Raw genomic sequence first — 25,445 nt, 5'->3', positions numbered from 1 at the left:
TGCGCGAGGCTCACGCACGTGTAGATAGATATGCAAATATAGTAACGCGCAGGACGATCGTTTTCGAATTTCAAATTTCGAACGGTTAGAATTAATTCTGTCCTTTGCAAAATTGACGTAGATTTTTTACCAACAGCATTTAACAAAGTTTATAATAGATCAAAAATGGAAAAGAATAAACTCAGGTATTATCAAATGGAGATCTGTCGTCTAATTTCGAATGTATATCGTTTTATTTATATACATGATTCAATAACTGATAATCGGAACAATGAATAATTTTATATGTACATAAATACACACTGTATGTGTTATTACTTCCAAACAATTATCTCTGTCAATCTCTTTAATTTCTCTTATCTTCCGAAAAACTGACTTGAACGGAATTCATTGAACATATTTATCGTAACTTTGCAAGTAAGTATAACAAAATAGTCAGGAAAATAATAAATTTAAGCCTGAATTTCTTCTTCAACTGCCGGCAGTATAATGCTCGTTAATGCTACAGGTTTTACTCTACCCTTTTTGCAGCAAAGTATCTTCACTTTTCCAGATATCATGCTTCGTGGGCTTGCTTTGACTATCACGGGTATAGGAACCGTACTTGGAAGTAGCGGTAGATTAAGAACCCTTGGTTTCACATCGGCATTTTCGCCACGGCATACAATGAACAACCCCGTATCGGACAGAGCATCAGAAACGTTAGTAACGCAAATTTTGATCATGTAGTCTGGTCCCAACCCGAGAACACTGGCATCGATGATGACTGGACTAGGTCCAGAATCTTGATTCGTAGTAAGTTCGTCGACAGCTTTTTTAGCCGTGTGTAATCTGAGTCTTGCTAACCCTCGGTGAAACGTATCATGAATCTTAACAGCCTCTGATCTCTCTCTGATCGTTTGTTCGACAAATAATCTCGTCTTTTTTGGTATTGTGAAACGGCTTCCAAAGTTCGGCAGCATTTCCGGTGCAACATATGTGCTGAAATCCGCGGTCCTTTTTAGTATGCGGACGTTCAAACCACCGCCAACTGTTACCATAGTCATTGCACGTTCTTCTTGTCCCATTCTACCGTACTATGAAGTGATAAAGTGATAAAGTTATCATTGGTTACAGCTGGGAAAACGAGTTCAAAACTTTTAATATCGAACATAAACCACTCGTTAACGGATATATGTACAAAATCACCTTCATAGCGGATACGGCTTCCATTGTATTTATGGTGTCGACGTGGTGTTTCCCATCATAAATCCTAACTCCAAATCTAGCCACGCTTACAGCAAGCAGCGAAAGTCCTCGTTGCGGCACCGGGAGCCCTACCAAGTCCAAAGGAATATTTGGCAGTTGGATTTTCCACAATCGAGCACCCTTGCGAAGAAAAATACCAGACATTTCGTCAAATGAAAATTGAAGTTTTATCTTGCTCTTCTACCTTTTTCGAAAAACCCCAGAGGCTTCCATCCATCACAGCCACGGCGGCACCTTCTCCTGGCAAAATTGACAACGAAACTGCCGGCGCTGGTAATTTGGACCACAGTTTTGAGGCAGAGCCTCTTTTGACTGCACCCAACTTTCCGTCTCTTCCTACGGCAATGACTCGACTCTCCTTGGCCCAAAGTCCCGTGCCTACTAACGCAACTGGGGACCATCCCAACTGGAGTCTATCAATAACTGTAAATGCTCTGCGATATGTAATGCATGCAGGTGTTAAACTGTGTTTAATTTTTGAGAGTTGAATTTTCTTTTAATGTATATTTTGAAAATATGAATTTACGTTTTGTTTTATATTCAGTTTATTGAGCAACCGCTTACCTTGTGTCTAGAACTAAAATTTGACCAGATTCTGTACCGATCAGAAGATAACTACTGGCTACGTTGTTCCAAGAGTCTTTACGGATTGTTGCAATAGTTGTAGTGACACCAGGTCTTGTCAAAGGAAGTCTACGATACTGTTCCACGAAACTTGGTCTGAGATTAGATTCCATTCCTAGAAGTTTCAAAGTTCTTGGTGACAATACAGACGCGCCATGCTCTTTTAATAACGTTTCCAAGTCCTCTGTCAGTACCAGTATGTTCGGATCATCTTCTAATCCAGCCCTGTGCCAAATCTGTAAACGAAAAAGTGACTTCTAAGCGGTGATGAAGCCGAATGATCGAGTCCTAATTACGTCCCCAAATGTTCATTTACGTACTTCTCTTTCCTCTGCATGAGCCTCCATCGGAGGTAAACAGTATTTGAAATAGGGCCTCATGTTTTTATAAACGTAAACGCTCGAGCCAGCGGCAACGGCCAATGCACCAGATCCGTGTTCTCCATTCTCAGAGTAAAATCCGACGAGACCAGATGGAGAGTCTCCAAGATTGTGTTGACTTATCAGATCGCCACCCTTGTAAACTCGGATCTACATAGACCGTAGTGAAATATTAATAAGTCGAACTCAGTCGATGGAAAATTGTTTAACTGAAAAAATACATCTGCCTGCCTTGGCCGAGTTAGTAGTTGCTGTTCCCAAATCCGCGCAAACTAATCTTGGGTCTCCTTCTCCGCAGACATCGAGTATTTCGAGACCTCCTGATAAAACGTATAGACGAGCTTCAGGCTCCCATACAGCTTCCAGCCATCGACTTCCCCCCAAACCAGTTGCAGCTGGTCGATCGTCGCTGAAATTAATACTTTCAAGTTTCGAAAAGAATATTTTTTTTCTTTCAATTTGTTTGGAAACGAGATAATTAATCGTTGAACTTGTCCAAAACGTAGTTTACGGTTTCGATCCTATGATTAAATGCAGGATAGTATATTATTAGTGACAAAAATTTGACACTACGGAAGTGTTGCGAAATACACGGTTAAATAGTTCTTTTCATGAAAATTATATTACACAACGAGGAACATTACTGATTTCGTTCAAATACACATACCTAAGGGCAGTCATGTTTATACACCGAGAGATTTTTTTTTAATTTCAAATCGTTTTATCTTCTTCGCTTCTGGTCCCTGAGAGATCATTTCGTGAACAAAACATTCTACATTGAACACATCGGATTACACTACTCTATATACGAATGTTTGGACTTCTGTCGCTATGGGGACTTGAATGAGCGCGTATTTGGCCTTGCGCGTGTACCACTAGAGGTGTGTGCATGCAAATATGAATTCACTGCACGTATAATCGGAGCTGAAAGCTTCATTTCGATCTTCAACCAATGAGTTTGGTAACTCGTCGAATCTGGAGTTCTTTGAAATTTACTTTGATATTTCACAAAACTTTATACTTTGAGAACTATGGTGTCTTCTTGTCTTTAATGGTGTGGAGAATTGTAAACGAAAAAAATCACTGACTTAAGTACCAAAGCAAGTTCTTTTAGGTACCACAAAACGTATTGAACGGAAAATCGTACTAATTCAATTTGTCTTATGGAGGAAGTGATCATCCGGCAACATATAACATAACTCTCTTTCCAAGTACCAAGCTACAAAATACAGCTTATTCAGAATTAGAAGAATAAATTACCCATATTAAGGATTTTTCATTAATTCTGTATAAAATATAAAAGATTTAGCCTAGCGTTTTTACTTTTAAAATTTCACGTAATGAATTTCGAATCAAACCTATAAGTTTCGAATTTTTGTAAAACGCAACCAATCCAACGAATCGCGAAATCATGCAGCATCTATCTGTCACTTTTTGATATGAATATAAATTAAAACACTAATTTTCAGTGGCTTTATGTATCTACTTAGTCCCTCAACTACTGCAAATCAAAATCATATTTATGACATGCGTTAATTGGTTTATGATTATTCCATTCCTTACCATTCCCGACATTTGGTCAACTATTAACGATTTACTAATTTACAGTTAAAGGAAATTGTTCTGGAAAAATTTTGCATGTCAGCCACAGCTCACCAAGTTTAGTTTTGAGAGAATCAAATTTATCTTGAATGGATGATTGTCCGCTTCCGCGTTGCGAACGTTGAATTTACCGCGCTAATTTGTGATTAAACATGGCTTACTCCGCCGGTTTCTAGGGTTTCTAGCTAAGGATTTACATATGATGTTTCCCACGAGTTCATTCTGAGTATATTCGGAGCTCATCTGTTAGCTTTATACCACATCTATGGTTGATCAGAACGAACTTTGACCGTCCGTCAAATGCATTCAAGCTCCGCCGGGTTCGCCGAGTCATCAGAGGTTGTTCCACTGATCCTCGTATCGTCAAGTTGATTTTGACGTCTCACGATGCCTGAAGAACTCCGTTTTGACGGTCGCGTAGTTATAGTCACCGGTGCTGGTGCAGGTAAATTGTATAAAGTGCATTCTAGGTTAGAGACAAAGTATTTATTTACACAACAAAAATCGTCGTACCGTTAAATTCTCTTAAGCGGTAGTTGTTCAATTTTTATTCATTTCGCCTTTTTTCAATTCAGTCTCGTTTGTGACATTGTTAGCTTTTCTCTTATTTTTTAAATATTTGTCGCCTTGTTCAATTCTAATAAATTCGTTTAGGTCTGGGAAGGGCTTACGCTCTTTTATTTGGATCAAGAGGTGCCAGTATTGTCGTTAATGATCTAGGAGGTGGACGACATGGAGATGGAAGTAGCAGTAGTGTTGCAGACTCTGTTGTCAAAGAAATCCGACAAAATGGTTCGAATTTATATTCATTTAGTGCTGGTATTGTTGTAAGCATTTGTTAATATTAAAGTGTTGAGCTAGGACAGTCTCAACTCTGCTTCACCATTCGCTTGTTTTTTTTCTGCTAATAAGATGATGGAGTAAAAGTACAAACAATTAATCAAACCGGATTTTCAGGTGGAAAAGCTGTTGCCAATTACGACTCTGTCGTTGAAGGTCATAAAATTGTGGATACAGCAATTAAAACTTTTGGGCGTATTGATATTGTTGTGAACAATGCTGGTATTTTGCGTGATAAATCGTTTGCTAAAATATCCGACCAAGATTGGGGTGTGTATTGAATTAACAATTCAGTACGTGAAGAAGTAAAACTTGATTGAAACTTCATGAAACAATCTTTCAGACCTAATCCACAACGTTCATGTCAAAGGAGCATTCAAAACGACTCAAGCTGCTTGGCCGTATTTTAAAAAACAAAAATATGGCCGTGTTATCGTTACGTCCAGCAATAGTGGACTTTACGGAAATTTTGGTCAAGCTAATTACAGTGCTGCCAAAATGGGGCTGGTAGGATTTGCCAATACTTTGGCTATCGAAGGAAACAGTTCTAACATCTACACCAATGTAATTGTGCCAACAGCCGCTTCTCGGCTCACGGAAGATATTCTTCCACCAGGTTTGAAATTTTTCGACTTATGTATTCGGTTGATAATCACTGTATTCTTTGTTCATTTATCTAAATTGTACCAGTTATTGCAATTTTCGTTTCTCAATTGACCTTTATTCCAGATTTTTTTAAGGAATTGAAACCTGAGCTGATTGCACCTGTTGTTGCATGGCTTTGTCATGAGAATTGTTCCGAAAATGGATCTATTATCGAAGCAGCTGTTGGCTGGGCTGGAAAGTGTATGTTATAGTTTTTTTGATGGATAAAAATTGGATTGTATGACTTACATTTTATGCGTAATAGACAGTTATAATATCTAAATGACACAGAAACTTCAGATAATATATTCTGACTATCGTCATTCGTTTACACATTCAATTTTATTACTAAAATTGCGACAATCAACTTCTTCAGGTCATTTAATTCGCTCGGCTGGTTGCAATTTGAGAAAAAAGATGTCTGACGCCGTTACTCCAGAAGATGCCAGAGACAATTGGGCAGCTGTTACTGACATGACTAAAGCGAAACGCTGTGAATCTATACAAGTAATTAGTATCAATAAATGAGCATGGTTATATTTGCTCTAGTAATTATTATATTAATGTAATATTTCATTTTCAACAAAGGAAGCCTCAATGGAAGTATTTGAGGTATTGAAGGAGTTACAAGAAAATTCGTCCCAACAGAAATCTGCAAGTATTTTCAGTTTGGAAATTTAATATAATCATGCATTTCTGTTTTCAGTGAAAAATTTCAGCTATCGTATTGAAATCAAAATGTTGAGAAAAATTTTTCTCGAAATAGCTAAACCATAAAATTTGTACAATGTTAAGACTGATGAAAAATTTTTTCATATAGGATGCAGTTCTGAAACACACCTATGATTTTCGAAACACCATTCTTTATGCTATTGGAGGTACGAAGTAAATTGAATAATTATTTTTTTTCTGTATGATATAAAATCTCTACGATAAAGAATGCAATTAAAAAGACTCTTGTAACAATCTATTTTAACTTACAGTCGGAGCTACAACCGAATACTCATCAGATATGCTTTATTTGTACGAGAATCACAGTAAATTTGCTGTTCTGCCGACTTACTTTGTTCTCTTTGGACCCAATGCGCTCATTTCTTCATCGATACTTGACGATGTACCATATGGAATACAAGTAGATCCTTCCAGGGTATGTAGTTTGGATCAAACATTCCATTCACAAGCATATCGGAGAAATATGGTGTGAATGTTCATTTATTTTTACCTTATTTTAGACACTGCATGGGGAACAATATCTCGAAATTCTAAAACCCATACCGTCAGAAGCGAGTGTGGAAACGCGCTTCAAGATTATTGATGTTCTCGATAAAGGATCAGGAGCTGTTATAATAATGCAAGGTCTGTATTGATAGAAAAACGATCATGTTTCACAATTTTTGCTTCGCACCTTTTGAGAAAGTTCGTTAGGCGATTTGTGAGATTTCTAAGTCGTCGTGCTAGTAATAAATGTTGAATATTGAAAAATTTTCACAGGTGATACCATAGATGCTGCGACTGGTGAAAAATTGGCCACTGCGCAACTCTCTGCATTTGCCATTGGTGCAGGTGGTTTCGGAGGAAAGAGAAGTTGTCCCGGTATCATTCCGACCGAACCTGCCCCCAGCAGGAAACCAGATATTTCAAAAATCCAAAAAACTTCTATTGATCAAGTAATCCAATTTTTCTTTTTCACTCAGTTGCTATAGCCTTCCATGTTAGATTCTAACTACTGTTCTGTTGCTAGAATTAGGAGGATTATTGCTAGTTTTGTTGAGTACTGATTATTTTTTTCAACAGGCAGCTGTGTATCGTTTGAGTGGGGACTTTAATCCTCTCCACATAGATTCGTCGGTTTCTTCTCTTGGCGGGTATGAAAAACCAATTCTACACGGTTTGTGCTCTCTTGGATTCTCCACACGTCATGTTCTCGATACCTACGCTCACGAAAGTCCAGATTTCTTCAAAGCAATTAAGGTATTACAAAACTTTCTTCAAAATTGGCTAGCAATTAAAGCCGGTAAAGTTTTGTACAGTATAATTGGAAGGTCTAATGATGTTGAAGACGAAAATAGATGCCTGAGGTCATAGGTACATATTATGTATTCATTTATTTACTAACTGTTTTCACTTGTAGGTTCGATTTTCTAACCCAGTCATTCCTGGGCAAACATTGCGCACTGACATGTGGAGGAATGGTAATCGAATACATTTCGAAACAACGGTTTTGGAAAACAACAAGAAAGTTATTACAGGTAATTCAAATGTTGTTAAAGTTGACGCAGTTTTAATGACTATAAAATTGAGTCCAATTCTCCCAGTTTTACAACAATACGCAATTTTCATTAAACAGGTTTTTTTTTCCAATTGTTTTCTTTAAACGTGTATAGCAAAATGACGAAGATTTTGATCTTCGTAACTCCAGGGTTATTCCTCGCGTTCTCAATCTTTTACGATACCAAATAATTAGCTAACTCCTCCCATTTATAAAAAGAAAAGTGCTTATGATATTCTACACCAAGGCCACGGCACGACAGTCGGCCGCCATCTTTAGCAAGATTAGAAACTAGTCGGAATCGCCTCGTTGTAGCTATAACATCGATATTTTCGAGCTAAACTTTCTCACGTAAATTCGGAAAGCACAAAAAAACAACACGAGATATCATCGGTTTACGATCGTCTTATTGATATTTCGTCAATTTATATACAATTCCAGTCATTGCTGCAGCGGAGACGTGTTCGTGACTTGGTAGGTAAAGAAACATTCTTCTATCTATTCGTTTAATAAATTTCTTGTCGTTTCGACGCTTTTTCCGCGCTGTTACGCCCTGTGAGCGTAAAAATTGCCTTATCGCGAAATATAATATCATATGTCGCTTCTTCGTAATCCTATGAACGAAAACGCAAGGATAGTAATTTGCTGCCCTCCCTATTTCGTTGATTTACGTCAGTGCTTCAATGAAGCTTTGCTGGCTCACAATAGGTGTAAATTTCTCTAGGCTTGTAGTCAATTCATGCTATTGTTAAAAAATGTGCGAAATGCTATGATAACACTGATGTTTGCTGGGGATTGGATTAATATGTAAATACATATTTTTTATTTAAATCATTTGCCATGTTTTACTTTTTAAGTCTATATCATATGTACAAATTTTGTAATTTTGAATAGATATTTATCCGGGCCCTGATGATTACAATAGTAATAATACTTCACAAGTGACTATAAATCATATAACATACTGAAAGGATTTGCTGACACTTCCAAAATAAACTAGGCATGGAATTAATGGAAGCACTGTTGGTTCGATTTGTCATTAATAATTGATTTATTACTTTCTTAGGTGCTTATATTGATCTGAAAGCTGTAAAAATGCAGCCTATTCAACCCGCATTGTGTTCAGCCGAAGAAAATTTAGAATCTGATGCAGTTTTTGCAGCTATTGCTGATCATGTCAAAGCGCATCCAGATCAAGTAAAAAAAATAAATGGTATATTTGTATACAATATTACAAGTTCTGGGCAAAATAAGGCACAATGGAGTGAGTTAATTTCTTCTCTATGTCATGAATAAAAAATAGAACAGGGTTCAGTTTTAAATAAATCGTTCTTTCAGCCCTTGATTTAAAGAAAGCTGAAGTTTATAAAGGAGAACCGAAATCTGGAAAGTCTGATACAACTTTAACCATTGAAGATAAAGATATGGTTGAAATTGTAAGTATATTTGAAGAAGTATCGCAAATCAATGATTCTTAAACGATTTTTTTCCTACTATTTCCAGGCACTTGGTAAATTGAATCCACAAGTGGCTTTCATGCGTGGTAAATTGAAGATTAAGGGAAACATCATGTTAACACAAAAGTTGAAGACACTGCTCGACGCTAACAGAGCTAAGCTATAGTTTTCAATACAATTTTAACATCACAATTGTATCGTTACATCAATTTGGATGATTTTTTTCCTACCAAGTACTTCAATTTAATCTTCCCAACTAGTGATTTAGTAATAATGAATAGTGTTTAGATATTTTCAATATTTTAGCAAACGCAAAATTGCTCTGGGCATGCTCTGGTAGGCCATGAAATTTCACAATAGTGAAAAAATATAGAAATGGTTTGTATTTTAAAACGATATGCATTTATAATTCCGTGGTTGATTATTCATGGGTCAAATATTATTATTCCTTCTTACTAATTCCTGTTGTCAACTGCTAGAATTTAACGATATAGTACAAAATATTCAACAGATGTGATGCGTCACTTTTTGTCCGCTCAAATTTTTTCGTACAAAATGATTTTCGTAATATAAGGAAAAAAAATGATGTGAAACAAATTATTAACATATTATTACCGTTACAATAGATGGTAGTTGACAGATGTATTATAATCATGTAAATAACATTTTGTGGGCTGAATGGTGAGTCAAGTTGAAAATTTGACTGATTAATTTGTATATTTTTCATACCTATACGTTATTACTACTGGCGGGATGATGGGCGTTCAATAAATATTTACATTCTTATATTACCTTGACAATTTTTCCAACTTTCATACGCACTTCATACTTTCAATATATTTTATTTTAGCATATAAAAAATTATCGTCGCTTACTCGGATATTTTTTATTTAGAGGAACTGTGATCCTGGAAATCTAGGAGTTTAAAAGTATAAACGGGCGTTCTCCTCAACTCGATCTAGAATTGCGAAAAAGACTTTTAATACCAGGGACTTGACACCCAAAATTATCCTTATGTATCTCATTATTTGCTTATGTAAATTTTATTACAGTTTAAGTATCAAATATTCGCGCTGCTTTTGACAGATTAGCAAAATATGGTGGCGACATCTCTTAGCTAAGAATAAAACTTGATATAAAAAAATCTTAATATGTATCAAGTCCCGATTTTGCAGTTCATCCTCCGTGGCTTCCTTTCTAAGGTATCTTCTTTATTCGTGATTGTTTTATTTAGATTGCAGCAGTTCAGGAACTGCAGATACGTGACGTTAGTGACCTATCCTTTCATTTGCGGTCAACGGTGACGAATATTCGCTGCGACATTCGGCGAAGAAATAAAAGTTTTTCAAGATATTGAAATTACAACGAAATATTGAAAGCAAGAAATACCTAAATCGAGGCAGTTCGATCCTCCGTCGAATATGGAGCGGTCAAAGATTGTGGGTATAGGAAACTCCGAACTCGTCATTCCTCCCCTACGGGGTCTCGACGATTTCCTACTGGAATCGGCCCGGTTCCAAATACCGAATTTCAAGGATCTGGACAAATGGGGAAACCGAGTTGTCAACAATCTATTTTACTACCAAACCAACTACTTCTTTATGTCCGTCATCATTTTTCTTATTGTCGGGTGAGATCACGTTCTTATTGTTATACTTCCCATATATCATACATCGATACGAATTTGTTATTCATGATCTATTAATAGCTGTGTCTAAACTTCGAAAACAACGAAAATGTTGATATTCGACGAGTTTCATCTTTTCTAGATTTGGAATGTATAACTGACCATGCGTTTTTCATTATTTGGTTCCAGCCTTATCCATTTACTATTTATATACAATTGTATTCCAAGCATATGTAAGATACACTTTTTTTTGTAGGCTGATTCATCCTGTGAAAATGTTGGTCGGTGCTGTATCAATGAGCGTTGCTCTCGGACTGTTTGCCTATGCATCGTGCGAGGGCCGAGCCATTCACCAGACAAAAAAAGATTATCCTGCTCTGGGTATCATTTTGATTCTTATTGGAAGTAGTTTTCTTGCGTACACAGTTGGTTCCCTCCTCGTATTTCTGATCGGTATTCTTCTCCCTTTCTCGGGTAAGTAGAATATGTTTTTAAACTCTTTGCCTTGTGCAATATTGTCTCTAGATCAGGAGTGTAATTCTCACTTCCTTTGTTTTTAGTGACTTTTATACACGCATCGATGAGACTACGAAACATCAGGAACAAGCTAGTGAACAAGATGGAGGAATTAGGACTAAAACGCACCCCGATGAGCATATTTTTGGAACAGCTCGGTATAGAGCAAGAAATCTTTGCCTGATTGAATACTGATGGCGATATTAACAATCGTCAGACTACGTTCACTAAGTTGTTTCCTTAAATTAGGGTAACGTGCAAGTCCTAATCGGCGTTGGATTTTGGAATGCCCCTATGATAACTTTTCAATGAATTTTTCTTCGTGATTTAAATGAATATATAAATATACGGTCGTATTAAATACTTATACTGCTCGTGATTTCAACCGCGCTTAAATCTTTGATAAAAAAAAAAGCTATTTCAGCTGTCAAAGAATCCAATAATGAGCTGTGAACTAATTTATTTCAATCTAGAATTATCTATACGGCGTAATTTGTAACGCGAGACATCGTTACCCCGCTTTGCCTAGCTTCTTTACGCGTAATAGAACGCTGTAGTTTATTCGGAAAATAAGTGAGGAGCGAGGATATGTTATGATAGAAACCACAATTTTCCGAATTTAACAAGACGATAGTTGATTCTTACTGAATTTCTTTGTTCTGTTCTCGATGGAAAATATTGTTTATTTTTTTCGTGATCATGAGTGAACGATAATATTTTTATATAATCGTATAACATAGATATGTAGATATATACAAACAGTTATTGAGGCGTTTTTAACATTATTGCCTTAAAAAAAGACAGAATTTATTTAGAGACTTTTCGGTGTCATTGTTTTTTACGTTTTTTTTTTTTAAATTTGTTTATTGTATGTATAGATATATATATGTATATTAGTGTTTAGTAAACTCACATAAAATATTGCGTGTTTAATATTACTAAATCAGCAATATCCAAAACTATCTAATTATTCCGCAGATGAATTGCTATGTCAGAAAATCTAACAACGAGCTGAGCTCACAATCCTTTGATTTTTCTGTAAGCTTATGACTGAGGCTACGGTTTGTATATACGTATGTATATATGCAAAATATATATACAATATCTTTGCCTGAAATAAATTTACGATAGTAAAAGATGAAGCCTATCGTATTGTTTTCGATCATTGTTCAATCGATGAAGTGAAAATCGCCAAAAATGCTGATGCACATTCCGTTTTATTCCTCGATATTCTTCGCCATTGTTATCGTTAGAATCATTCGAGGTTACTGGTGACAGGAAGTGAAATAGACAATTAGAGATTTCCATAAGAATCAAAGTTTTCAAATGTTTTTCTCCGAACGTTTTCTCTGAATATGTCCTCTTTTGACGAGTAGCACCGGGTTCAAAGAAAATCTTTAACTCGGGATTTCACGTTCCAGGATACCCTATGCAGACCGTCGGAATACCGAAGTCGAGGATCAAACAAGAGCTACATGAGTTCGTTGCCGATAGTGCGAAGGGTTTCTCATTTAAACGCGGTGGCTACACCCGTCTCTCGGATAGCTGACGCGTCGTTCATAACGAAAAAAATTATCCAACCCAGCGTCAATCATTCCTATTTATTTTATCGGCAAAACTATGAACGTATACGCTTTAAATGCCAAATAAACATTTTTGTCCAATAAGTAGGGACAGGGGTAATTTTCGGCAATTGCGCTTTCCCCTTTATTTCTATTATCCCGCCGAAAAAAATCCTCCGCGAAATCACAATTCGCGAATACGCGCATCGCGAGATTGCTGCACCTGAAATCTTTCAATTGAATAGTCATTCACCGAAATTGAAAGTAGCAATACTTGGTCATTCGATTCGTTACATACCTAAAAACCATTCAAAAAATAAAACGTCTGTATGTTTATTATTAACAATTGCATTCCAAATAGCCTCATTTTGTAATTTAAATACTATAAATAAATATTATTATTTTTACGTAAATTTGTAGCAACTTAATGAAACACTTTCAAACGTTTATCAGTATCAGACGAGTGCACTGTATTCACTCTATCTGTTGGGATTTTTCGAAAGTTCAAATTCTAAATACAAAATAAGTAATACTTCTTCGACGCTCTAGTGATGGAATAATTTTTATCATTTATTCTATGTATAATTTTTAGCTACAGCTTACCGATTGCGATACGTTTCAACACAATTTGATCAATTGCCTCTGAATAACAACTGAAACACTACAGTGTTGATCACGCTTAATTGAACATTCAATATAAAAGTGGTTAGTGTGAAATTTATTTTTCACACGGTTGCAAGAAACTTTCGACATGCTTAAACAAAGAATAAATCGAAGCTAGAGTGTTTTTCGTTTAGTAAATAACTCGTCTAAAAATAAGTCGATAATGTTTTCTCAAACATCGAGTCTCGGATTATGCGGTTTTCTCTAAAAAGTTTCCTATCAATTCGTGGCTACAGATCAAATGTGATTAAAAGTGCACTTAATTAAAGCGTCAAAAGTCTCAGAATAGACGCAGCAGCTACAGCGTCGACGAATTCCGACCGAGACGCGCACACGGTGACGTAAAGTCGAGTGATTCGTAGTTGTCACGCACGTCACCTCCACGTGACTTGCGGCGGGTAAATGCAGGGTCTAGACGGCGATATTCAAAGAAACTTTTTGGACCAGGGCCACTTGAAACGGCGCCAATTCCAGACGCGTTAACCATTTCGATAAATGTGGGCGGCATGCCAATGCCGGATCGTCTCCCGCCGCACCCTCGACTTTTTCACGGCTGTACGTCCGTTACCCAGCGTTGTTCCCGACCTTCGTTGTTGCTGCGTCGCGCGTTTCAACACAATGCTCGCCGTATCTCTGTCTCTCTCTCTCTCTCTCTCTCTCTCTCTCTCGCTAAATTGTCTAATATTGTTGTAGACACAATCACGTATATCTATCTATCTATCTATCTCTCCATGTCTGGCGATCATCCCTCCTGCCACCCCTGAGCAATTGGAGGCGTAACGCCCGGTATCATTTCGCGCCATGTTCCTGTGTCAAATCGTAAAATGTTTTTAAAGTATTCAGCGTGTCATTTATTACATAATTTATCTTGTAAATTCTATGAAATATATAAGAAATCACATGATAACAAGTTACAAGGTATACGATCGTGTAATAAATTCTATTCGGAATTCTTTCAAAACACTTTATCATTCAACACATGAACGTATTTTCAGTAGGGGTTAGCGATACGTCGCGATACGCCGCAGTACGTCGCAGGGGGCTGCGGACGAGCACGAGGCAGGCGGTAGACAAGCTGCGGGCCGACGGCCAGCCAGCCAATAATATTGGCCCCAATTCATACTAGTAAGGTAGCGTCCCGCGGCCAGTTAAGACTCTCTCTCTACGCTTTGTCAAACGGCTCTGTCAGCGAGTCGCGCGAACAGACAAGATCGGCACCGGCACCGTCATCGCGTTGCGGTTCCGGGTTCGGGGATTCCCTCAAACGTCGGTCCGTGTTCCACTATGATTAACAAGTGCACGAGAAGAATTGTCCAGCCAATCGTGGTTACGACCGGACCGAACGAACCAATGACAAACGCCGAACGTGGTTCGGAACTAGTTTTGAACTAGTGAGCATCGGGTCTCTGTGGCCGGAACGCGCGGAGCAGGAACTGGGAACCCTGCGACCCGTTAATTCGGAGGAACCGAATTACAGAGCCTCAAAATTGGTCCAATATTTTCCCACGTAATAAGCACGATTTTCACGATTATATTTTGTGTCGATTTAAGAACCGCGCAGCCGATCACCGTTCGCACGCAGCGATACATCCGTGGCCGTTATATCGCCGTCTCGAGGGTCGTCCTTGAAGCATTCCGTCAGTAGACTATGCCTGACCTCGGTAGAATACTCCCCCTTGGTAATATTGCACCACCTCGGCCTCGGACCTTCCCTTTGACCCACGGTGCTCCTCCACACCCAGTCTACAGCTCCGATATCGGTCAGAAACGCGTCTGACCTTGGCCCGGCCTCTATTCGCCGCACTTCCGCAGGGCTAACGTCGACGCTCTGCGCCAAAACTGCCCGCAGCATACAGTCAGCATAAGCAAATACCTACTCCGGATACGTACCTACATTTGTGTGTAACCGGTGTACCGCATGTATAGGTGGTTGTCAGTGCGCACGCACCAGCTCCGCATCCGTGGAACAGGGTGCAGCGGGCGCAGCGCACCCCTCTCCGTCTATCTTTGTCATTGATCTAACTTAACGCTGTTCGCCACCTCTCTCGTCGCCTTCCTCATCGACGCGCTTCCGTTTGCCCGTATCTGCAGCACTCGCGCCAAAGCGTTTGGCCCTCTCGGCCTTCGCGGCGGTTGAGCGCGGTGGTGCGGAGCAGCAAGGTCGCCTTTCCGTCTATACACAGTTATTATTACATCCATCATTGTACTCGTCGGGGCCGACGGTGCGTCGCGTGTACATAACTCTAAAAACATCCTCTCATCGTCATTCGGTTCCAGCGCCCTCGAGACGTCTCTGCTGCCACGTGCTACCCCACGCGCTTATCATACTACTCCTTTTTACCACAATTAACGCTCCCCTGTGTACAGTATATCTCACTCACCCTTCAAGGGGGTAAGCCAGAGTCAAACACTATTTTCGACTATTTTTGTAATGTGCTGATATTTAAGTTTTCTTCCTTACTGACTTATTGACAATTTTCTACTGGAAACGTACACATTATATGGTAGTGTAATAGTCTCAGTCAGCTTCGAGAGCGGTTTCAGTGAGTAAAGTGAACGGAACCAAAATTAAAGTATTCTTTGCTTCTATTAATTCGGAAAGCAGATTTTCCTACAGTTATTTGTTCAATATTTTACAAATTAAAACTCGGTTATTATGTATGATAACATTTCATCCGGTTACATTCCGTGTCTTTCGATACAAATAGAAATATACGCCATATTCAGAGGCAACTAAGACTATCAATCGTAGAAAACGTTTCTCATGCAAAAAATATCGTTCTATAGTACGTACATCAATTATTACAATATCTTGCTAGTTCGCTGGGTAGCACAAAATAATAGTAAATCACTCTGGCATTCCTCCTTGAATAAGTATTGTCTATTTACATCCACCGCCGCTCTTGTTCCACTGCAGTGTACCGCCGAATTATGCAAAACGCCTATTCGCCTCGCCTCGTTGCTACTGCTGCTTTTGCTACCGTTGCCGATTCCGATGCTGATGCTACCAGCTACTAACACCAGTACTTGGACTGTTGCGAGACAAAACGACCACACGTAAAACCGCGTTGAATCATCGATCAATACAGGAATGTACAATAATTCATGGAGGACGAACGCTGCCCATTTACCCAGCTACGAACAACCGCCCAACACGAAACTGTTGCCGATTGAACTTGCCTTCGATACTATTCACCTCACCCTTCAGCGACCCCAGTGCTCAACCGTATCTCAGATCTCATCGAGCGGTTAATCGTGAAACAATTAGGAATAACCCTCGCAATGTCGACGAAGAGATCAGCGAAGTGAAATGCGAAGAGGTTCCTGGTCATCGCCACGAGGAATAGTGCAGAATGCACCATTTGGGATTTGAGCGAAGTGGCTGAAGTAGAACGAAAGGGATGGCGTCGAAACGCGACACGGCACTTGTTGCCGGGTCAACCTCGTCGGTAAGATCAACGACTTTGTAGTGAACCGCAACCCTCGACCCTCTTCGAACGATCCGGAGTAGTTATACCTTATACCTCTCATCTCTGTTGTACACATACATAATATGTGCCATTAAGAATCACTTGAACTCATATAGGCTAGACTTATCAACGAGTGGCATGATTTCCTGCAACAACTAGATGAATAGAAATTAGATATCTTTTCATTTAAGCCTTCTAGATACGACTAGTTATTCCAAATTCTGTACACGGTAAACGGACTAGCCGTATCCTTATTCAAGGTATATCCATCGCGTGATGGATTATAAGAAAAGAACGAAAAAGAAAATCGGAATGCAGTGGATACGGAATCGCGACGTATGTATGATACTCGCATATTTTTCAGCCCAACCTCCTCGGAGTTTTTTTTTTTTTTTAATGCGATTGCTGGGGGGGATGAACCATGACTTTGTCTTATTATCTTCTGGAGCAGACTGCAGGGAATAAAATACGAGCCAGGGTAAAGTTAATAACTTTCAAACGATTACAGTTTGAGTGGATTTGATCGATACCCCCCATATTTCACTACCTACATTTATATTATTATACGCGACTAGTAAAGTATTATTAGAACTTGGTCTAGCGTCAGCTTGAAATACCCGCGCAGCTTTGTGGGTTTATTTAGTTTTTCTTGCAACATTCGCCCGCGAATGAGTTAACTGTCCTCAGCTTCGTTCCGCGGTTAAATTCGCGATTGCGAACTGAATTCTTCGCATTCACTGCACAGCAAATAGTGGCGTTACACAATCGTAAAGAAAACCTATAAATACACATGTGTGTTTATGTGTGTGTGTTCACATCGTGGGGCCCTGCATATATCCTGTTGCCGTTAAATGGAGAATAAATAACGCGATCGAGGGACACGCAAGGGCAGGTAAGTGAGTGACATTTATGATGTAAGAAACATTGATGGGTCAACATAGAAAGGCCTGCACTAGGTCTACAAACGGACTTGTCATCTTCATCATCCTTGTCGATCGAACCTTCACGGGACCTTGGCACCCCCATCAGATACACGATGACAATATACAGCTACACATAGGTATATAATATGCCTATCACACGTTGTACAAACGGATTCGCTTTGGCGTGAGCAAACTTGCGAGCCTGACATTTTAATCTAACCATTCTCATCGCTTTTATCGGACAACAGATACTTGCGTGTGTAACTATATGTATGTTTATATGTATGTATATATGTATCACACCAAACCCTTTGTTTTTCCCGATCCACTGATCGTTCTATCGTGCTGACGCTGACGCACTAGGTGATGCAAAAAAATAACACTTCTGGCAAGATGTTCCTCAGTATTTTGAATATTGTCAGTGATTTTCAGACGCCTGTCCTGGTTCCATAGGCATTTGAATAATTTTCTCTATAAAATTTGAATATTTCCAGGTATACAATACGCTTCTCGTAATATTATTATATTTCTGTTTACCTTATCTGAAGTTTTGACCAAAAGCAGAATCTCGAAGCCGGTTGGCTTTATGTAACCGTAACGTGCAAGATAGAATTTAAATTAATTCAACTCACTGTTTGTACGTTGAGAAGTACCGCTTGTCAGTATAATTTCAATTTCTTAACGAGCTGACTGATCGGGTGAACTAAATGAGTTCGTCAATTCCCAGAGGATAGCTAATTTCTGGTAGTCCGATCTCCTCCACCTTGGTAGGTCAGTGTCTGTCTCGAGTGATCACCATTGCCCCTTCTGATTCATTAACTGTTGTTTAGCGACCCGGATCCGCCGATAACTTCTGACTTACTAATTCTGTGCATATAGGAGGGTTGTGGCCGTTGTGCACGTGCAGTGGCATCATAGAGCTAGTCAGTAACCAGCTAGCTACAGTACTACGTATATTACACTACATAATTGTCGCGTGTTGTGACTTGTGTCTGACCCACCTGGCCGTGATATATCACTTCTCTCCTGTGGCTGTTTGCCGACGAATGAGGTAGAAAAACACGGCCAACTGCATTCCTCCAGCATCACCTCAGAACTCTCTGCTACACAGTCCGTCCACAGTCCGTCTACGCCGTGCACGCTGCACTACTCTCTACATTCAATCATGAATCTTATGTTCCGGAAGAACTTTGCGGTGGACAAGGGAGCCGGTGCTGGTGAACGTGGGAACAGTGGTGTCGGCGGGGTGGTTGCCGGATGCGGAGGAACCACCGGTTATCGACCCCCAGGGATCCGAGGTCGGACCGGCGTCGGTCGCGATGCGGTGCGAAGAAGTCGAGAGTTTGGATACTATCCGATGGACGAACACCCCGCGCACTCGTACAGGACCCATTTGTTTCTATCGCCACCAGCCGTCAGCAGCGCTACAGAAGATTCCGGTATTCAGATAGGCTCGTCGAATCGTCGGAATTCCGGACCCATTATTAAATGGGGTGCCGGTGGAGTCGGAGGTGGAGGCGTTGGAGGTGTTGGTGGCGGTGGAGGAGGAGCTGGGAATGCAAAACGAAAACAGAACGGCAACCAGCAGCGAGATCCTTCGGAGCCACATACGCCCGCGGCCTCCAGGCAGGTTAGATGTGCAATCTTTTTTTTTTTTGGCATTTTTTTTTTTTTTTTTATAGACGAAGACACCACCCTTCACCGCTGAAGCACAAGCCTCGACACGCCTGTGTATACTTAACGAATACACTTGACAATAGAGTGACGATTGAAAGATGTAATAAAATGTTATTCTCAATGAGCACCCAGTTCTTACTCCCCTGTAGATGATGACCCGGGCCTGAAATCCAGCAGGCACCACGAACGCAAGAAACGCAGGGAAATCGCTTGGGAGCACGAGCTATTTTCGGACTTGTGTATAATGCAACCGCGGTCACTGATCGCGTCACAGCAATTATTTGTCGTTTTCGGACGTCGGATACTGCTGATGAGGTACTATATTCTCATTGTCGTTCATTCAGGTATCGTTTAGCGCTGGAAACACCGCAGGTGCTACCGGAACTTACACGCCGCTTGTGGTGTCCGCAAACAGTCAGCTAACCGCAGGGGAACCAAGGACCCTTGCGACCTTGGACAGGGACTGTTTCATCATTCCTTTAGCGTCTCTGGACCATTTTCTTCCTGCTGGTGTACCGGTGAGTCGCGATTACTGTTCACCAAGACATGCTGATCATGCTTCGACAGACACGAATCCTGTTCCTCTGACTCACGGTTGAATTATAAAAAATCTGCCTTTCAAGCTAGCGCCGATTGTCGACCGGAAGAAGACCGGCAGCCCGTTGTCCGTCCTCGAAGTTGAAGATCCGAAACAGTGCATCCTCGCTCACCTCATGACGCCCCTCGAGCCCCTTGATCCTTTAATGGAATCCCCCCTCGCCTGCCCTCTCGTCCTGCAGCGGGACACTGCTGCAGAACTTCTAGCTGAACTCGCGCCAACGGCAGCCCAGAGTATACTTCTTGTTAATATGGAGAGAAACGGTACGTTCAGAGATTGTTAGATATACAAAAACGCTGGCCGTGGTCCTCAGACACCATATTCACAGTTACCAAAACACGGCGTAGAGTATTTCATTCAATGGGACTTGGTTTGCCCTTGACTCGAACGGTGCCAAAAGTAATTCTTTGATGATGTTGGCACTTCATTCTGCAAGATCTCTCACGTTTGAAACGTTGCAGAATTTTAACTATTCATCGTGTCCAGTGGTACTGGAAATGTCCTTGAATTTTGCTTGTCCTGCAAAAGTCCTGGAAACTATCAACTAAATTTTTCTTGTGTCCTGGAAATATTGTATTTTTAATGTTCTTGAATAATCTGAAAATATCGTAGAAATATCCTGGAAACGTGCTTGAATTTGTTACGGATTTTTCACTTGACATCATGTTATTGTACCTACATATTTGACGCGAGGCTGTGCTGAGTCTTTCAATACTAGGGCTGAGGAATAGACATAACACAGTCAGTCAGATCCATCAACTCCGTTTGTATAATTCTACTTTTATTGGTACCCTGATACCGAAATAACACATTACACCTCTTGATATTAAAAATGTTCTCAAGGCTCTCGTTGAATCGTGATATTCATAATTCCAGCCGAGTTTCCCTTCATCTCGTACTACTTCATAAACAAACTTACGAGAAATCCGGGTGAATTTCATCACGAGGCTCAGTGCCGTGCTCTCCAGAAATTCGACCCCAGGGAGATCAAATACGCAGCCAGTCACACCTTGGATGTGTTCAACGAAGTCGCCACGATAGCTCGGCCTCCGCTTGAGCCACCTGGAGGCCGACCGCCGCTCGCTACGACTGGCTACATCATTTCTGTCTTCAAGGTTTTCGAAGGCGACGACGGCCTCAAGTTCGAACGCAATTGGCTTTATTGGACGGGTAAGAATAGTTGACAATAACAAGCAGCTCGATCTATTATGTCAAGAATACCGAATTACTTAGTCCTGATGAGATTTCGTTAGAGATTTACATTCCTTCTGCGTGACTGTGTTAGATGACTTTATGCAATGCATGCATGAGAAGTGCTACTTATCGTGCTTGCAGAGAGTGGTGTAAGTAGCGCTTTACATGCAGGAATAGAATAACTGTAATTTTCGCACTAGTGCTTTCTTCTCATTCACTTCTCGCACCAGCGCTTTCCACTTCTCTAACTCGCTGCAGCAGCCCGAAGAAGCAGTACTTCCCATGCATTTGTTGCATAAACAGTTATGTGACACTTCGGCACGAAAGCCACCATATGTATGCCGTGTGACGTGAAGTGTGCAGGAATACACGAATATCACTGTACCATGTGCAGCAGCTGTATTACTCGTGCGGCCAACTTCACAGCATGCTTATAATGGTCGCTTTCTCGCACTTGTATCACAATATACTATTATACTCTGTGGTCACGGGTCAGGGTACCCTGGAGAACCTGGAAACTTCATGGAATTCTGAAATTCTGGAATAGTCAGTGAAATGTCAGAGCTATTTGCGGAAAGTCAGGCAATCATTTACTGTATTTTTTTCATACAAATGCATCCCACAATTTTTTTAAGCTTCATATAAATTAGATCGAATACAAATCCTTTTTACCACCAGCGGAAGTTTCTCTTTAATCTTTGAATATTCCTAAATATTAACTTCCAAACGATTGCACGCATCGGTTAGGCGGGACAGTGTGAAAAAGACAGGGAATTTTGTGATGAAGATTTAGTGGCCATACTGTTACATCACTACTACGAAATAATCACTACTACAAAATTGATGTTCTACCGAATTTTACCGCAGGAGCACGAATGATATACAGATATCTGCCAAAATCTGTCGGACTACGGCGCATCACGCTCCACAAATCGATGTCACCTGGTGACAAGATGTATCTGTTGATATGTGAATGCGCACAGCTACAAGACAACCTTTCTGCTGCTGCAATTTTGCTGCCTGCACTCCGCGCCCGTCTCTGTGGATATACGGGACTCTACAGGCCATCGGTGTGCTTTTGACTCTGTTTTGAGAAACTTTTTTTACGCCTATTTGAAGACGACGAGTAGTTGCACCTCGCATGTGTAATCGTCGATTTTAACCTGGAAGTTTTTATCGATGTCAACTAATCAATTAACGCGGTATGTAGAAGCACTAAGGCTGTGAGATCAATATCTGTCAATTACCGATATTATAGAGTTTCTTTTTAGGAAATTAACTAGTCAACGTGATTGATTTGATGGAAAACACGATTAATTAAAAGAGCAGTGGAGCCTAACTCTTTGATCTATTTCAATTTTCGTGGTTTGGCAACTTTGATTCATTGACTAGTAAAGGGTTGGTCTATACAGCTGCACTTGTGAGGACGATTAGACAGGTCATTTCATCAATCTCAAGCGTTTATCGATGTTAGAAATCGGTGGCTACGAAAATTGATTGACATCTCAAGAAGTTTATAGTATTTAAACGAAAGTCGTAACATATCGTAAAGAGATGAAGAGGATTATGTAAGGTTTCTGGAATCTTTCGGATTTTCAAGTTGAAAAGATGTGAAGAATTTCAGAGAACGGACAACTCGAGAAATCAAGCGTAACCTTTGTGAAACCTTGCAGCCTCGATAGATTTCGACCAACAGGAAATTTCATCGTAAAAACGTAACTGGTCAATTGTTGAAGTATGATGATAAAGATTTCTGTTACAAACGGTCATTTTTTGTTCTTACTATGTATTAGTTATTAGATGTGTGAACAATGCATACAATCTGGCAAAATCTAGCAAATTTATCGCCGTACGAAATGAGCGACACACAGAAATACGATTATATGAATACGTAATATTAAATATGAGCGTTCAGTGTTATTAACGGACAAAAAAAATATTCCAATAGCCCGAAAATCCTATTAGTGTGGCAGTTTCCGTAATTATAACAACTGACATGAAAAAGCAATAAAACAGCGCCCATCTAGAACGGTAAGGGCACGTCAATACCGAGTGCAGGAATTTTTCCATTATTGACGATCTTTATGACCAATTATTAATCATATCTAATAGGCTATACAATATGCTTTTTCTATATGCGACGCGGTCCGTCATATATTGTAGAGGAAGACAATTTTTTAAACATTTTTTCTTAGTGCATAAACGAGTACTTACAATTCGCACGCATGCATAGACTATCTACAAAGTGTGTAATATATTATAAAACACATAAAGAACAAATTTGAGCAAGACACAGACGATATTGCTTAGAGAGAATTGACGTAGGAAAGACTCGTCCTTGTGAGTATAGAATTTACGCCCTAATCATTGATTAGACAAAGAATAGACGAATTTATGTAGACTTAAACTTTACAGCAGTTAGTTTTCACTCCTTACGCCAGTCGGAATGCTCATATTTAGATTATTTAGCAATTGCTAACCATCATCAGTAGATAATTAAATTTATACGATGATAATAATGATCTTCAAAACGCAGGGTGTCCTGAAATCTATATCGTTAAATAATGGTAAATACATACAATAATATAAATATGCGCTACTATACGTAGAGTAAAGACATATCTTACGATTAATAAGGCTGTGATATTTAAAGAGCGTATTACGTTTGTTGTTTTTTTCGTTATTGCGAATTTGATTCGTACGATAGCTTTAGAAGTATTTTGGATGCCTTTGCAGTTTGAATAATCTATCTAACGAAAAATTATTATATCAATGCATGACTCGCCTTCTAAAAACCGCAAGCCTCGATACGGGACAATAACTATTATCCCATTATAATAATTATAGTAATATACTTAGATAAAATTACGTTCAACTTTACCTGAGACGGTCTCTCTATCGAAATAATACTTCGTTGCATAGTCGTCGGATGTGTTACTACATACATGTATGTACATACATATCGACGATAGTATACATTGCAGACATATAGGCTTTAATGACAAAATTTTAACGATCACTCGTATTCTTATTACATATTATATCATGATGAAATTACGCGATAGAAAATTAATAATGATCAGCAATTATACTGATTAGCTTCAATACTCGCAATTTCATAGGGAAATTAGGAGGACTAGGAAAAAACGTACGTTTCAGTTTCAATCACGATTGTACTAGATTGTGTTTAAATCTGTAAGATACCAGATCCTAGTTGATCAGTAGCCTTGTGATATATTTCCATAAAACTCGATCAAACCTATTCGAATTTAGCAGGTATAAATTTTAAATCAAACTAGAAAGTCTAAGCTTAATAATACGTAGCTAAGCAAATAACCGTTTAATCGAAGTGGTCAAGCGATACCAGAGATTGCTGAATGGTTGTAGGTTGAAAAAATAACAGCAACAAAATATTAATACATATCTGATCGGTGTTCCTGCAAGTTCGTTATTTATTTATATTTTTTTCCCCGTTTGTGCATGCTTGGAAAGGCAAATTCTTCGTCATACGCAACCAAATTCTTGTACTACGCACAATGATAATGACGTCGGTTTTTTATACTCAAATTTAATTTTATTGCCCTGGGAAAAAAAAACTTACGTTTACGATATACGTAACATGTATAATGCATACAAGTGTATAAAGATAATATCGCGATTAAGGAAGATATAATAAATACATCATAAGCGAACCAACAGACCTTTTTCGACTCGTTTATAAAACGAATATATGCATAGGTATGAATATATAATATCGTATGTGCAATTTTTCATATATTTTTATCGAAGGCTAATTTCAATCGTTGTACAGGTACAACACGTTGTAATAAGAAGCTAATAAGAGAAATCGAAATGTTTTGCGATGCAACATACACATAATACCTGTTCATCTAATCAACGCTCAACAAATCGAAATACAAATAAAATAAAGAATACCGTCGCTCAATTGGCGAATCGGCGAACAGTTTTAATCATGATAATATTAATCTTATACCTACGGATTATGATCGAATAATAACGGTGTTTCCGTTACGCTTACGCCAGGTCTAATGATTACATTTTTTCTGTTATCACATTCTTCTCTACCTGTAATATCTTACTTATTACGTACGAAAATATCGCGCCATGCTCACCAAGAAATCCAAGTAAA

The 25,445-nt window shown here is 39.2% G+C and overlaps 4 protein-coding genes across 18 annotated transcripts; 3 read left to right on the top strand and 1 right to left on the bottom strand.

Moving 5' to 3' along the window:
* Positions 1-249: 249 nt before the first annotated feature.
* On the bottom strand, positions 250-3,233 carry LOC124183017 (Bardet-Biedl syndrome 1 protein homolog). 2 transcript variants are annotated; one of them, XM_046570952.1, is made up of 7 exons: positions 2,920-3,233; positions 2,484-2,661; positions 2,193-2,402; positions 1,813-2,129; positions 1,433-1,682; positions 1,189-1,368; positions 250-1,076 (listed from the first exon to the last, which is right to left on the bottom strand). In XM_046570952.1, the coding sequence occupies exons 1-7, from the start codon at positions 2,931-2,933 to the stop codon at positions 453-455; spliced, it is 1,773 nt and encodes a 590-aa protein (XP_046426908.1). In that variant the 5' UTR covers positions 2,934-3,233; the 3' UTR covers positions 250-452. The 2 variants fall into 2 exon arrangements, with proteins under 2 accessions (XP_046426908.1, XP_046426909.1); XM_046570953.1 differs by having other exon boundaries at positions 1,813-2,108; positions 2,920-3,228.
* An 896-nt stretch (positions 3,234-4,129) lies between these two features.
* Positions 4,130-9,851, top strand: LOC124183016 (peroxisomal multifunctional enzyme type 2-like). 3 transcript variants are annotated; one of them, XM_046570949.1, is made up of 16 exons: positions 4,130-4,299; positions 4,509-4,646; positions 4,812-4,964; positions 5,038-5,310; positions 5,424-5,540; positions 5,716-5,846; positions 5,928-5,993; positions 6,160-6,217; positions 6,323-6,486; positions 6,572-6,695; positions 6,831-7,006; positions 7,134-7,310; positions 7,471-7,588; positions 8,675-8,872; positions 8,947-9,044; positions 9,112-9,851. In XM_046570949.1, exons 1-16 carry the CDS (start codon positions 4,242-4,244, stop codon positions 9,229-9,231), a joined length of 2,169 nt encoding a protein of 722 aa, XP_046426905.1. In that variant the 5' UTR covers positions 4,130-4,241; the 3' UTR covers positions 9,232-9,851. The 3 variants fall into 3 exon arrangements, with proteins under 3 accessions (XP_046426905.1, XP_046426907.1, XP_046426906.1); XM_046570951.1 differs by lacking the exons at positions 4,130-4,299; positions 4,509-4,646; positions 4,812-4,964; ... (8 more) ...; positions 7,134-7,310; positions 7,471-7,588 and adding an exon at positions 7,650-8,086; XM_046570950.1 differs by lacking the exons at positions 4,130-4,299; positions 4,509-4,646; positions 4,812-4,964; ... (8 more) ...; positions 7,134-7,310; positions 7,471-7,588 and adding an exon at positions 7,651-8,082.
* A 418-nt stretch (positions 9,852-10,269) lies between these two features.
* LOC124183024 (PRA1 family protein 3) lies at positions 10,270-13,183 on the top strand. The gene is made up of 4 exons (XM_046570984.1): positions 10,270-10,695; positions 10,949-11,166; positions 11,253-11,366; positions 12,630-13,183. The coding sequence occupies exons 1-4, from the start codon at positions 10,487-10,489 to the stop codon at positions 12,755-12,757; spliced, it is 669 nt and encodes a 222-aa protein (XP_046426940.1). The 5' UTR covers positions 10,270-10,486; the 3' UTR covers positions 12,758-13,183.
* A 1,339-nt stretch (positions 13,184-14,522) lies between these two features.
* On the top strand, positions 14,523-24,881 carry LOC124183020. Of its 12 annotated transcripts, none has more exons than XM_046570959.1 (7): positions 14,523-14,940; positions 16,351-16,882; positions 19,013-19,456; positions 19,848-20,021; positions 20,127-20,364; positions 20,978-21,271; positions 22,163-24,881. In XM_046570959.1, exons 2-7 carry the CDS (start codon positions 16,835-16,837, stop codon positions 22,375-22,377), a joined length of 1,413 nt encoding a protein of 470 aa, XP_046426915.1. In that variant the 5' UTR covers positions 14,523-14,940; positions 16,351-16,834; the 3' UTR covers positions 22,378-24,881. The 12 variants fall into 12 exon arrangements, with proteins under 12 accessions (XP_046426915.1, XP_046426926.1, XP_046426919.1 ...); XM_046570962.1 differs by lacking the exon at positions 14,523-14,940 and adding an exon at positions 15,496-15,593; XM_046570961.1 differs by lacking the exon at positions 14,523-14,940 and adding an exon at positions 15,540-15,655.
* Positions 24,882-25,445: the final 564 nt, after the last annotated feature.

The sequence above is a fragment of the Neodiprion fabricii genome, chromosome 5, assembly GCF_021155785.1.
Source record: "Neodiprion fabricii isolate iyNeoFabr1 chromosome 5, iyNeoFabr1.1, whole genome shotgun sequence".
NCBI lineage: Eukaryota > Metazoa > Arthropoda > Insecta > Hymenoptera > Diprionidae > Neodiprion > Neodiprion fabricii.
This window is presented reverse-complemented; position numbering and strand designations above follow the sequence as displayed.